The sequence below is a fragment of the Dipodomys spectabilis genome, unplaced genomic scaffold (assembly GCF_019054845.1).
Source record: "Dipodomys spectabilis isolate Male_0828 unplaced genomic scaffold, ASM1905484v1 ptg000644l, whole genome shotgun sequence".
NCBI classification, from domain to species: Eukaryota; Metazoa; Chordata; class Mammalia; order Rodentia; family Heteromyidae; genus Dipodomys; species Dipodomys spectabilis.
The window spans coordinates 641,605-656,171 of record NW_024871321.1 but is presented as its reverse complement, the minus strand read 5'-3'; the positions used below and the strand labels follow the sequence as shown (position 1 = coordinate 656,171).

The 14,567-nt window shown below is 44.1% G+C and overlaps 1 protein-coding gene across 1 annotated transcript in view; it reads right to left on the bottom strand.

Annotated features, from left to right (window-relative positions):
• Positions 1-14,567, bottom strand: part of Lrp6 (LDL receptor related protein 6) — an 86,083-nt gene that overhangs the window by 19,698 nt on the left and 51,818 nt on the right. Inside the window, exons 14-22 of the mRNA XM_042671554.1 lie at positions 13,925-14,136; positions 12,228-12,418; positions 9,523-9,732; positions 6,822-6,947; positions 4,414-4,650; positions 3,400-3,510; positions 2,306-2,536; positions 1,291-1,427; positions 237-334 (exon numbers count right to left, since the gene is read on the bottom strand). Coding sequence (XP_042527488.1) covers positions 237-334; positions 1,291-1,427; positions 2,306-2,536; positions 3,400-3,510; positions 4,414-4,650; positions 6,822-6,947; positions 9,523-9,732; positions 12,228-12,418; positions 13,925-14,136 — 1,553 coding nt within the window. The remainder of the gene's footprint in view (positions 1-236; positions 335-1,290; positions 1,428-2,305; positions 2,537-3,399; positions 3,511-4,413; positions 4,651-6,821; positions 6,948-9,522; positions 9,733-12,227; positions 12,419-13,924; positions 14,137-14,567) is intronic.

Here is a 14,567-nt window from a genome sequence, read left to right as displayed (position 1 = left end):
AGTTCACCAAGGCCACAACAGCAGAGTGTATGGCATCTAGAGTCCAAGCCCAAAGGCAAAGCACCATCACCTATGCATCTGTAGTTGGACACGTCCCTCAGCAGAACACAATCACCTAATCACCTGGAATTCACCATGCCACTGATGGAATACCATCTCTACACATCTTCACCAATCCCACAATGAACTCCACCTCTTCATCCTCCTCAGCACCTCTGATGCTTGATGTTCATTACCTGTATGACCGGTGAGTTGAAGGACTGTTTGAAGAATAACCAAATTCCATAGTGTAATGTGATCGCTCTGTAGCAGGGGATGGCGGAGGATTCAAAATCTAAAACAAAAAATGATTAATGTATTAGGTAACACCACAGATTCTATCTCCTTTTCCTCCATCTTGTTTTCTATTCCTTCCTATATGTATACTATTAACATAATTCTTTTCCAAGGAAAACTCAAATAGCCCTTTAGAATTTTGGCTCCCTTTCCCTAGAAGACAATATTACCATGGCCACACACAACCAAGGGATGAAAAGAAAATAGACTGTTCACTTATTTAGTACAGCTGGGGTCTAATTTTCATCATCTTTTTTTGGGGGGGAGGGGGCAGTACTGGAATTGGATCTCCACTTCAGGCTCGCTAGGTGCTATACCACTTCATATGTGCCTCTCAACCTATATTCTGATTTTTTTTCAAGCCTTTTTTCTATGTTCACAGAAAACTTATAGGTTTGGGGGAAATCCTAGCTTTGTTTCCTAAAATGAAGGTTCTACACCTGCCAAGTTATGTACACAGTGATTCTATTTTACTTCAATTATAAAGTTAATGCAGTTCTTTCAAATAGGTTATTAGCTAGCAAACTTAAAAGGTTTATATAAACACAGGACAGTTAGTGGTGGTGGTAAGTCCCTGGAGCCTTATGTATTTAAATTCTACATTAAAACAACTTTTACACTACCATCATTGAGTACACACACCTAATGAGGTTATCCTAGATGTTATGATGTTAGTTTGTATTTTTCCTGGTCCTGGGGCTTGAACTCAGAGCCTGGGTGCTGTCCCTGAGCAACTTTTGCTCAAGGCTAGCATTCTAACAACTACACCCACATCTCTACTTTCGATTTTTCTGTGATTAATTGGAGTCTCACGGACTTTCCTGACCAAGCTGGCTTCACACAGTGATCCTCAGATCTCAGCCTCCTAGGATTACATGTGTGAACCACTGGTGCCTGGCTGATGTTATATGTTTTTAACACTCAAGGAACAACAAAACAGATCAGGCTGCTTACTGCAGGGAAGTAAGTGCCTTTGGTGCTTGAAGAACTGCTTGACGATGCTCCGGTGACGTGGGCGCGGTCGTAGGGAGGTCCACTGCTCCCCCCCATGATGCTCAGGGAGCTGATCATTGACTTTCCTCGAGACATTCCTAACATGAAAGAGGACAAAGACTGCAGATGAGCCATGCCCAGGACATAACATCATATGTAATTTGGGATTGTAAACACCAACAGTCAAAACCGTGATTTCAAACAAAGTAAAAAAGCCTTCATTCCCTATCAATAGCAGAACAGCTCCACCTACTGGTGGAGTCAAAGCCCTGCAGGGTGAGAGGTTCCAATAAGTCCTGAAGTGGGGGAGAGATACTAACTGCTCTGAGGAAAGCAGAAGCCAATTTCAGGGTACAAACACAACACATGAAAGGTATTCCTCTCCCCCCAGTGTTAAAAAAAAAAATGTACGATCAAAACTACTAATGTGTAAGAGATTATGAAAATAGGTATGACCCATTATTGCAGCTGTCTGCTTGCTTCAGAGCTAGAGGCAGAGTAAGCAGTTTTTTCAGAAGCCTCTGCTCCTCCAAGCTCACTACCAGCAGGACTGCTTCTGGAAAGGAGCAACCTGCCCCGGTGCTGTCCGCAGGCTCCATGTAACACTGACTACTTGGCCTCACCCCTGTCAGCCACACTCCTTCCCCTGCCATCCAGCTGTCCAAAGCCCAGTCTGCTCATCTGGATTTGGTGGGGAGGTTGGACTCTTTTTTTCCTGAGGGCTGTAGCTTCTAGGTCCTCACCTCAGGCACAGGCTCCCCACTTTTTGAGTCATGATACCATCAGGGCAGAGGGAGGGCTCAGAGCCTACCGATGATCTTTTTCTCTATCCCTGGGCCGTTTCCACTGAGCCACAAGCTCTCTGATTTAAGGAGGTGTGAAAAATAAAGTGTTTTCAACCTAAAGCCATCTAGTTGAAAGAGCCTATTTCTATCACGGGGGTGTAGTAATCTGTTCTTATGGCTTCCCAACTCACCCGGAAGAGACCCCGACAGAGAACTGGGGTGTGGCACATAGCCCAGTGGCACTGAGGCCGGGCCGGGCACCACATAGTCATTGGTCATGGTCTCTCCATCGCCCTTCATGCGTGGACACAGCATCCGCTGGCAGATGAAGTAGATGGTTCCAGAAACAAAAATGGTGACAATCACTCCAATAACAGAACCGACTGTGTTGGTGGCCTGTGGGGCTGGCTCTTCCGTTGGATCTACAATGGAGAATACTACATGGTTATCCAACAAGGACAATGCGTATATTAAGACAACAGCAAAGCATTTTTTGTATGTACATTTATGCTATCACCTATGGAAATCTACTTCTGTGGATGTTTCTCTGAACATAACTGCTCTCTTTAAGGGATTTCTCAAAGCAAAACACACACAAAAAAAATCCCTGGCACAAAAAGCCAACTTAAAAAGGCTTTTTGTTGTTGTTGTTTCTATTTTTGTTTTCCTGTCTTATTTGTTCATTTATCTTCCTTTGGAAGGGACAAAGGTGAACAAATGCAGCAGTGGTACTCACTAGACACTATGTGAAAAATGAACTATACAACTTGTGGGTGGGGACAGGCGGGAAAAACTGGGAGAGAGCCAGGGGAAGGATGGCATTGTCCACCTCCTCTGAACCTTTATAATACCAATAAAAAATAGACAACTTAATACTTATTTTTAATAAGGAAATCTTAATCACAAAGAAAAGGAGAAGCCAGGAGACGGTGGCTCATGCTTGTAATCCTAGTTACTCAGAAGGCTGAGATCTGAGGACTGTGGTTTGACGGCAGGAAAGTCTGAGAGACTCTTATTTCCAGCTAATCACAGAAAAAGCTGGAAGTGATGCTGTGGTTCAAGTGGCAGAGCAAAAGGAGCTCAGGGACAACATGCAAGCCCCAGGACCGGGAGAAAAGAAAAAAGGAAGGAGAAAGCGCTGTAACCTACCCAGGAAGCTGAGAACCTGGGACCACAGTCTGAAGGTAGGCTAGGCAGAAAAATCTGCAAGGCTCCATCTCTAATAAACCAGCAAAATAATGGACTAGAGACACAGCCCACGTGGCCTTCAGGGTAATGTACTTACAACAATCCAGCTCGTCAGATTTGTCTCCGCAATCCACGTGATGATCACATTTCTTGTGCTTTCCAATGCACTGACCATTGGCACAGCGGAACTGGTCAATCAAACAGAGCACTAGGAAAATGCAAATCGTTTTCCTGTTTTTACTGTGTGTCAGGCAATTCCACCAAGGGTTAAAAGATGCTTTCTGAGTACAAATGAAAACCCACTAACTAGACTTCTGGAAAATCCCTAGCTATTATTCCCTGTGCTGTCCTTCAGTAGGAAAGAGCAGAAAGGGAATCTAGCAGGTAACTTCCTGCCGCGTTCTTTCAAGTTCTTCCTTTACTAATAATGACTTTATCCTGTAGGTCACCAGAACAGGTTTTATACTATACAAGGCTCACAAAGGGAAGAGAATGCAATATACTTAGGGCTTACTAGAAAACTACTACTTTTACATCTTGATGACCCAATCTCTCCATGTTCTCTCACAGGACTCAGCTCACTGCTGTGGTTTGGACATGGTTTCGGTACGGCCTGAAAGGTTTGTGCTCTGGAGGCAAGGTTCACAGGGTGGCCCTGTATGGGTGACGGACCTCTGAGGACAGAGGCACAGGGAGCCAAGTGGAAGATCACTGTGTTCCTTTCCTCAGAGTGGATTAAGGTAGCTCGTAGGAGACCTTTGCTCAGTTCTTAACATGAAGTTATCCAAATAGGAAACCGCCCCTCCTCTTGCTCCAGCAGTTTGTCTTAAGGTGTGTTATCACAAAAGTATTCCCGCTACTGCACTGTCATTTGCCATGAAACCTTCCTCAGAGCCCAGCTGATGCTAATGCTACACACACACACCCTTCAGTGACCCAGCCTTAGGTATGCCATTACAGTAGCAGAAGTCTGACTACCACATAGTAAGCTGTAAACACCTTATCCATTTGCTACATGGCATTTATGTTCATAAGGAATTCAAATATAAAGAAAGCCCAACTACTTGACGAGGAAAGGCTCTGTGCGCTGGCACTGAGGAATTCTGGGTACCTTCACAGTTCTTCTCATCAGATGTATCTTGGCAGTTTGCATCTCCGTTGCACCGAAGGGCACCATCGATACACTGCCCACTGGCACACTGGAACTGGGACTCGGAGCACACAGGACAGTTGAGCTCATCACTGTGGTCCTCACACTCAGTGAAGCCGTCACAGCGCCACGCCACAGGGATACAGTCGATCTCCCCGGTGAAGCAGGTGAAGTGCTGAGGAGAACATGTGGGAGGTTCTTCAAATGGACAGGGAGGGAGTGACAAAACACAACACTGGTCACACAGAGGTAGCAACGTCCGCTCCAGAGCACTGCACATCTGATAACATTTATATGCTTTACAACACACGTCTAACTAGTACTTCCTATCAAACTATGACTCACGTTTTCTCACATTGTAATTCAAGTAGGATTTTATCTGCAAGCTGTTACAATCTCACAAATAATCTGCAATAATCACTGTGGTCAGCAAACTCCATGTATTTTAAGGCCAGACTAGAATCCAGGCTTCCTATGAATAACCATCTCCTAGGGTTCTGACGCTGCTTTTCGATTGATCCACAGCTCAGAACTGTTTTAACAATTATTCTAAGATGTCATTTTCACTACCTTTGCACTGATAAACAAAAGGAGTGGTGGGTAAGACTTACTGGCACCTGATGAGAATAAACAGAATCAGGCAGGATCACACTCCACACAGCTACACACTCACAGCTTGGAGATACATGAAGGCCAGTTTCTCCAGATGAATTAGTTCTATGAACTGTATTATGAATATATTAAAATCAGCTCCTGACCCTACATCCCTCTGGCATGAAGCTCATATTGTACAACTAAAACTGACAGTCTCTAAGAGAAAAGCCATTCAAACAATGTCATTGTTTTACAAATGAGGACGAAGGCTTGGAGAGGCTGACCCAGTACCCAAGGACACACAACCTCCTATAAATACCTGATAGCTAAAAAAGAAAAAGTCATCAGTAGCTCAGATCTATAATCCTAGTCACTAGGGGAATCAGAGGATAACGGTTCAAAACCCAGGCAGAAAAGTCCTCAAGACTCAATCTCTAAAATAATCAACAAAAAGCCAGGCTAAAAATGTAGTTCAAGTGGGAAGAATGCCAACAAAGCAAGCAAGCAAGAAGCCCTGAATCCAAACCCCAGCAAAGGCAAACAACAACAACAACAAAAACAGAACTAGAAGGACATCTCTTTAAAGTCTGTCCTATTTACTACTGTCATAGTTTCTTTAAAAACTTATGCTAATCAGGCACTGGTGGCTCATGCCTATAATCCTAGCTATTCAAGAGGCTGAAATCTGAGGATTATGGTTCAAAGCCAGCCCCAGACAGGAAAGGCCATGAGACTCTTTATCTCCAATGAACCACCAGAAAACCGGAAGTGGCACTATGGCTCAAAGAGGCAGAGTGCTCATCTTTAGAGAAAAAGCTCAGGGACAGTACCGAGTTCAAGCCCCACAACCAACCAAAAAATAAAATAAAATAAAAAGAGTGGGGGTGGGGGAGGCGCCGGGGACCTGGGCAATAAAAGACTCCATTAATAGGAAAAAAAAAAAAAAAGGTTCAATCACCTCCTCCTAACTCCATAATTGGGTGGCCAAGCTGAAGCCTCTGTGAACATTAAGACTCAAATGTTGTACAACAACAAAAAAAATCAAAACAATCTTTTGTCACCTAAACCAAAAACATTTGTGTATCAGTCTCATTAATAACTGTAGGTATAAAGTCAATTCTTGTATTCAGTGATTTTTTCAAACAACAGAGTGGGGTTAACCTGGTGCAGGGCACTGCCATACTGTGTTTCAGTCCACCGTGATAAAATCATTTCACCACAAAGCGATCACCTGAGATGCTGCTTCAAAAGTAATTTATTCTTGGTAGATAAGTAATAAAAAAGAGCAGGAAACCTCAGTGGACACAATTCCAACAATGATACCCACTGACAAGCAATGAGAATTCAGTGGATAGAGCTCAGAAGAGATGGAAGAACTTTTTTCATCTTGCCTGCCTAACATGTTACTAGGAAACAAGTCATTCATAAGCTGAAAATATGATGATGCATATATAGTGAAATAATATTTGGCTTTTAAAAAAAAGGAAATCCTAATGTCCAAAACAAGTGATAATATTATGTTAAATGAAATAAGCAAGGTACAGGAGGACAAACACCCTAAGACCTCACTCATATGCAGGGACCTCACAGAAACAGATGGAAATAGCAATTATGAGAGGATTGGGGAGCGGGGGGAAAGGAGTAACTCACAGGCACCACACAGTGAAGGACCAACCCAGTTAGAAGAATGTGCAACTTCACCTCTACCCACCTCCAGGCTAGACAGAGAATATGGCGGCACTTGTATCTGCACAAGAAAGTCACAGCACATTTACCTCCACAGGAGAGCTCATCCTGAAGCAGAACCAGGTGCATGGGACAGGAGCACCTTGTAGTTCCATCCCCTTTCACGAGACAGATGTGCGAACAGCCACCATTATCCTGAGCACATGGGTGCTGTCCTGGAAAATAAGTGATGCATGAAACAAAAGAAAACCAGTGTAAAAATCCATCCCAACTTTAGTTCAATATAGTTCCTTACTCTGTCCCCATACAGACCATAAGAAAATATCTATGTTTGATCTATTATTACACACATGCACATGCATGCACACATGCATGCACGTGCACTGTCATCAGCATCCTACCAGAGTCACACTACGGTGCCTAGGCTGGTCCCACATCCTAAGGCTCAAGTGATCCTCCTGCCTCAGCCTCCTGTGTGCTGGGCCAGGGGCATAGGCAACACCATGCTCAGGTCTGTCCTTTAAAGCATTAACAGGTATCTTAAGCAAGTTAATGCAAAATATTGTAATCATACCCAAAAATATTTTAACACCATAGGCTCATGTTAATGATGTAAATAAAGTAAGTTGATGAACAGAACTAGGAAAAAGACCAGGGAGACAGCTAAGACCTAGATATTAGTCTATTTGCACAGTAAGGACTCTCCAAGATTTGAACTCAAAAACTTTGTAGAAGTCTAATCTCCTACAAAGGCTATTCCACTGAAAAGTATATTTTAATGAGGAATCTGTGGAAAATAAAACTTATCTGAAGAAAAAATTTACGGTTACTTGGAACTGAACCATTCAGAAGGAAACAAAGTTGCAAAAAGTAATGTGCAACATTACTATTATTATTTCATTGAATTTGGGCTAAGTTAAAGAAACAAACCATTTGACAAAGTCTGTTTCACATATTGAATTTTTATTTGATTCTGCATTGCTGTGTTGACTGGTTTGAATCCAAAGACAACACTCCTGGATTAGAAGATACAAGCTGCAGCAGTGTTTCTCAACCCTTTAATTTCATGATACTTTTCATTAAAAAAAAAAATCCTTTTTTTTTGGTCAGGGGCACTGTCCCTGAACTCTTTACCTCAAGGCTGGTGCTATACCACTTGAGCCATAGTGCCACTTCTGATTTTTCTGGTGGTTAATTAAAGATAAGAGTCTTACAGGTGTTACTGCCCATGATGGCTTTGAACCATGATCCTCAGATCTCCTGAGTAGCTAGGATGTCAGGCGTGAGCCACTAACTCCCAGCCCTTATTACTACAAATTTCAGAAAGTTTTCCCAAGCACAAGCATCCACAAGTCAGGTAACTTAGGTAGGTACCATGTTATTATCTAATTTATATTAAATATCCAGCCTCAGTTATTATATGTTATGAAATAACAAACTCCAACTTTGTAATCCCAAATGCCGCTGACTTAATTCATGGACTGTGGCAACGATGGACAAGTAAGCTGGACGCAGTGCCACTCTGGCTCCTGTATCTCCCTTTCACAGACGTGGATTCCACAAGCAAGCACTGAGCTGGCAAGGCAAGGAGCTGGAATAGTCTCCTAGTTCTTTTTTTTTTTTGGGGGGGGGGGGGGCCGGTCGCGGGGCCTGAACTCTGGGCCTGGCCGCTGTCCCTCAGCTCTTCAGCTCAAGGCTAGCGCTCTACCACTTGAGCCACAGCACCACTTCCGGCTTTTTGTCTTTTTTGCTTATGTGGTGCTGAGGAATCGAACCCAGGGCCTCAGGCATGCAAGGCAAGCGCTTTACCACTGAGTCAACTTCCCAGCCCCGTCTCCTAGTTCTCCAGTAACATTAGCCCTGCTGACATTAACAAGGCCTACAGAAGTGACTGTGGTTGGGTCTACACATTAGATACAAGTATTAACAAGAAAAGAAGCCAAGAAGATCAAGCATTTTCAAAAGTGTTATATATATTTTGTGTGTGTGTGTGTGTGTGTGTGTGTGTGTGTGTGTGTGTGTGTGTGTGTGTGTGTGTGTGTGTGTGTGTGTGTGTGTGTGTGTGTGTGTGTGTGTGTGTGTGTGGCTACTTATCTAAGTTTGAAACTGAAAATTTTATCTAAGGGAAAGAATAAGGACTTTCTGACTCAATTCTTCCCTCATGTGTAAACATTAATTTTTAGTTTGTTTTGCTTTTGTTTAAGGTTATAGTTAACCCATGATAAATATACTCATCATGGCATAGAATGTCATTTTTCCTTTTGTTTAAACTCTAGGGACATAAGGGAAAAGAGAAAGACCAGTGTCTTGGAGAAGACAGGGAAAAAGCTTCACTTTCCCTAGCTGAGCAATTTGACTCTTGGTAGTGCTGGGAGCAGAACTACTGACAAACTACACCCTCACACCAACAATTTTTAAAATCAAAAAAGGCCACACCTTTCCCTCTTACTGAGTTTTTTGGGTTGTGTGCACCAGTCCTGGGGCTTTGTTCACCTAGTAACTCTACCCTTTGAGTCACAGGTCTTACAAACTTTCCTGCCCAGGCTGGTTTCATACCCTAATCTTCATATCACAGCCTCCTGAGTAGCTAGGATTACAGGCGTGAGCCACTGGTACCCCAGCTCCCTCATGCCTGGTTTAAGGGGAGATGCTTAACTAGATAGAAAAAGCTCTAAAGTTCAAAACAATGACAAAACTGATAGCATATCAGTAATTCCCCAAAGACAGAAAGAGTGAGGAAACCACAGACTCAAGCGCAGAGGTGCCGGGAGTGTGGTCCGTGGCACTTACTGTACTCCTGAAGGTTGAGCTCCTTCACAGCGTGAATGGCACTGAGCTGGGCAATCCGAGCCTGGACCTTGGTCCTGCCCTCCCGACCAGTCATGTCAATTTTTTCAATCATTTGCTGCTGCTTATCGATCCAATAAAGCCAGTTTTCAAACACGGTCAGTCCCACAGGCTGCAAGATATTGGAGTCTTCTAACACTATCCTGTTGGCACCTTGGAAAGGAGAGCATTCGACAGCCATCACTCACTGTTGCCCTTTCACCCAGGGCCCGCCACCCTTGCTATGATTGGCAGGCCCCACCACCTTTCCCACAACCATTCAGCCCGGGAAGACCAGCTTTGTTCTGCAGAAATGAAAGTACACGTTCTTTATCTCAACACAGTACTGAAGGAGGGTGATAATGTCAGAAAACAGAATAAACCAGACATTCAAGTGTGACCAAGAGTGAACAGATGCCCATACACAGCAAATACTCGAGCTCACGGAGTGAGGGAGTCACTAAGTGTTATGAGAATTCTTGCATAAAGCAGATGAAAGCGCTCTCCAGATGAAGCAGCAGGGAACACGACCTGGACCCCATTGCTGCAAGCCTGTGAGCTGTCCAAGGAGAACAAGTTCACCCTCACCCCGCCTGGCTTCACAGAACACAGAGCAATCTACGGAACTGTAGGTCTTTAGTCAGGAATCATGTCTGCCAAACACACGCAGAGATATGCAGTCTCCTGACAGGCAGCCTGTTCTACTGCTGAACGGGTAAGGTCCTTCACACCCCTGTACTTTACTCACAGATTCCTTTCCCTCATTCAAAAAGAAAATGAGCTGCTTATTCCCTCCCTAACTTCCTAACAGTCTCTGAATACTTCAGAACACTTCCAGGATTTCTAAATAAATCAAAGATATTAGCTTACAGTTTAGGAATTCAAGGAGCATTCCAAAGCAGGTCTAATGCTGCTTTAATAAACAGGGAAACTATTCCACAGACTCAGTCCCTGTCCACGAGAGATGAAGAGCAAGTACAGGAGTGCTCCCTTCTAAATACTGAAATGCCCGTGGTGAAAACACAGGTCCAGTACAACCCCAGACGACAAAGCAGCGGGAGGGACGGAGTATCTGCAGGTTAGACAGAAGCTTCTGGCTGACAACACAGTAACCCATGGAACACTAGGCCAGAGCTGCTCAGGTCCTCTGAGTCAGGGAGCACCGAGCACCTGAGTGTAGGTCAGAAGGAGTGGGCAGTCGCAGAGGCAGTATGTCACCGACATGGCTGCTCCATGTCCTCCCTGACCCAGGCCTGAGCCCATCAGGAAAAGTCAAGGCAGGAAGGTGTCAGTGGGAATTACTTAAAAGTCCCACCTTCTACATACCCCCCATACCATTTAAGATCTCCAGCTAAGCCACATCTGTCCTAATATAAGGGTGGGGTTTCTGAACAAACTGAAACAACTCTGAAAACAGAAAATCCTTGGAAGAAAAAGAAAAGGAACATCAGGGGGATGACCTTCGAGTCCCACCCAACACTGGAGAAGTCCCCTGCATCACGGTGGCTGTACCTCGGTTGCTTCAGTGCTGCATGCTACACTGCCCACTAGGGACCACCATTTTTTAGTCTCTACATTTAAGTATGGAGAAAACGATACAATATTAGACAAATACTGCAACATGTGTGTGAGTGCGCATATTTGTATTTAGACCTGAATCTAAATCTAGATCAAGATCTATTATATAGAATGCCACTACTAGTTTTAGGTCACAGAAAAACATTCAGACATGTATGTATCCTTATGCAGATGTAACTCTTAAGTTTTAAAAATCATCCTCCTACATCTAATTCTCTTGAATGGTGCTGGTATTCTGCACACTGATAATAGACTATTACTTCACAAAGTATATTCATAGCTTCACAACTATCTACCCTGTACCCGTGTTACTGTTTCTAAGACAGACACCAAATCAAAGAAATGCCTGTTTACATTTTGGTCACTACTGGCAAACTGCCCTCTATAAACGTTTTACCAATTTCCACTTCTGCCAAAGTACATGAAAATGTATCACATTCTACCATCCGGCCAGTGTAGAGTATAATTGGCTTTAATATACTTTTTGCCACTCCACCAAATACAAACAGTGCATTATTTTAACTTCATTTCCCCTGTCATACAGAGTATTTGGACATCAGAGACTAAGGAAGGGGCAACAGCTATGATCACAGGCGGAGGACTACAGAGAAATAAGCAAATGTGAATAAAACACCAGGAGTGTAAGGGGCGTAGTGGGTTTGTGAAAGGTGAGTGAAGTACACAACCACACCATTTCCCTGTAGGTACAGATACTTTTAAAAGACTCTGTAGGAAAAGCAGTGCTACTGGATGTCATGGTCAGGAAAGTGTCTACAGTGTGTAAACCGTGTTGTTTGTTAAGAGTGGCTATTTGTAAATGTCCAGAAGGAGTAATAATCAAGGTACAGAATCACAAGCGAGGATTTGGGCCACATGAGTAGACTGGAAGTACGTTGTTTACAGGTCTTGAAAACTGGGAAATGACTTGATGACAGAGGAAGTAATAGTGCTGACTGCTGAAGAAAAGGCTCTTCTCCAACTAACTTGTCACTATATTTAATATAGAATAATCCAAGACAAGAAGCATACACATGGTTTTGAGGAGCTACCGCACGACCTCCATCAAGGCACGGGCAACACTTGCTGGGTACCTGAGAGATCGCTGCTTTCAATTCTCCGGAGATCTGAATCAGCCCAGAAGAGCTTGCCCAACCTGCTATCGAGAGCCAATGCCACTGGTTTACTCAAGCCACTGAAGAAGAGAACCTCCCGCTCCGTCCCATCCAAAGCAGCCCGTTCGATTTTGGGGGATCTTTCCTGAAGATTGGTAAAATACATATACCTGAAGAGATAGGAGAGAACAATGTTACCAACATGAAAAGGCCACACAGCACATTTTTTAAGGAGGCAGGGTAGGGATGCAGATCTGTGGCACAGCACTTGCTTAGCATGCCGGAGACCTGGGGTTTGATGCTAGCAACACTGCCAATGAAAAAAAAACAGAGAGGTAAAATAGTACTTTAAAACCTAACTTTTGGTTTTTGTTGTTCTTTTCCCTGAGACAATCTATGTAGCTCTGACTCCTCAAATGGACAATCCTCCAGCCTCAGCCCCAACCCAGAGTGTTGCAATTACAGAAGTGTAAATTTACTTTTTAACTGATACCTAAACCACAAAAAGGGTCATGTTTTGACACATGTATTCATGGCCGATCAGGTTAAACATACCTCCTCAAGCACATGTCACCAGTATGGCAAGAGCATTCAAAGTCCTTTCTTTAGCACTCTGGAACACAGACTACACATTGCCACCTCTAGTCACTACACTGTTCAAGTGCAGACCTGAACTCCAACTCTGTACCTACTGATCAACTTTTTGTAAAAAGGCTACAGAGGGCCAGGCATGGTGCCTGAAACCTGTATTCCAACTACCCAGGAGACATAGATCAGGAAGATCAGGGTTTGAGGCCACCCTGAGCAAAAAGATCCCATCCTAACTGATAAGCAGAGTGTGATGGCACACACCCCTGATGCCATCTACACAGGAAATCATAGATAAGAGGAGCATGGTCTGAGGCCAGGTGGGTCAAAGACTCCAGACCCTAAAACCTAACTGAAGCAAAAAGGGTGAGAGGAGTGGCTCAAGTGGAGGAGTGCCTGCCTCGACAAGCATGAGGTCAAGGGATACATCCACCACTTTCAATAAAAGTAACGAAGGGCTCACACAGTCCTCGGGATGCCCAGTCTCATGGATTAACGTAACAGTGCAAGACACAGGCATGACAACTGCAGAATAATGTGGCCAGAATGTCTTGAACACAAAATTTCAAGCTCTCTCTTAGCTGACAGGTGCAACAACTAAAAATAAGTCACAGGTATCTTACAGTTGTAGGTTTCAACCCTTTCCTCTAACTCCTCTGAAGTAAGATGCGTTCCTGCTGAAGTCCTTACCCAGATGTGAGAGAGTACTGAATGTTTATGAAGTGCAAAGCTCTGAGTTAAATGAAGGAAGAGCTGTTCCTTCTTCATAAGAGGACCTGAGGCCTACTTAAGAATACACAAGTGGCAAACAGCTAAGCCTAAGGTTGACTGGGAAGAACGATGCCGGGCTAGTGAGGCACACACAGAGCCCACGTGGCAAGGGCAGGGGAGCAAGGAAAACATCATGGGGGATGTGGCAGCAAAACTTACTTCACGTGGGAAGAAACCTGAGGCAGGGAGAAGAAAGGACACTCAAGAAAGCCATGAGAGGGGACGGGGGCGGAGAACATTGAGGGGTCCCTGGCTCACAGGACACTTATAGGGACTGGCTGATGCAGACATGTCCAAATGCCGCTCCGGTAACATACCCTTTCTCTGGGTTCACCACAATGGCTCGAGGTCTGTCTTGCTCGCCCTTCAGCACCACTCCGATTGACCTCCCATCTAGCCTTGTCACAGTGATGACATTGGCAGCCTCGCAAGTCCAGTAGATATAGCGGCTGTAAATATCAATGCTGAGGTCATAGGGCTGTATTTCTAGGTTCTGACTGGAAACGGAGCTCACAACCACAGTGAAGCCCTAAGGAAAGAAACAGACACACACAGGTAGCAAAGTTAGACTCCACATCGGACAGTCTTGCCGTGGCTACTCCCAGTGCTTTTACCTGTGAGGGATTCCCATTCCTTTTTTCCTTTTGGCCAGTCCTGGGGCTTGAGCTCAGAGCCTGGGCACTGTCCCTGAACTTTTTTGCTTATAGCTAGCACTCTACCCCTTGAGTCACAACTCCACTTCCAGCTTTTGGGGGGTTAATTGGAGATAAGCACCTCATAAGGCTTTGCAGCCTGGGCTGGCTCTGAACCACAATCCTCTTGAGTAAGCTAGGATTACAGCTGTGAGCCACCAGTAGCCAGTCATCCTGGATGTTTTTTAATTTTACTGAGATTGTTAGGTTGATTTTCGAATCTTTTAAGTAATAAACAAATAGTTATGTAACTGTTGTTTATAAAGTC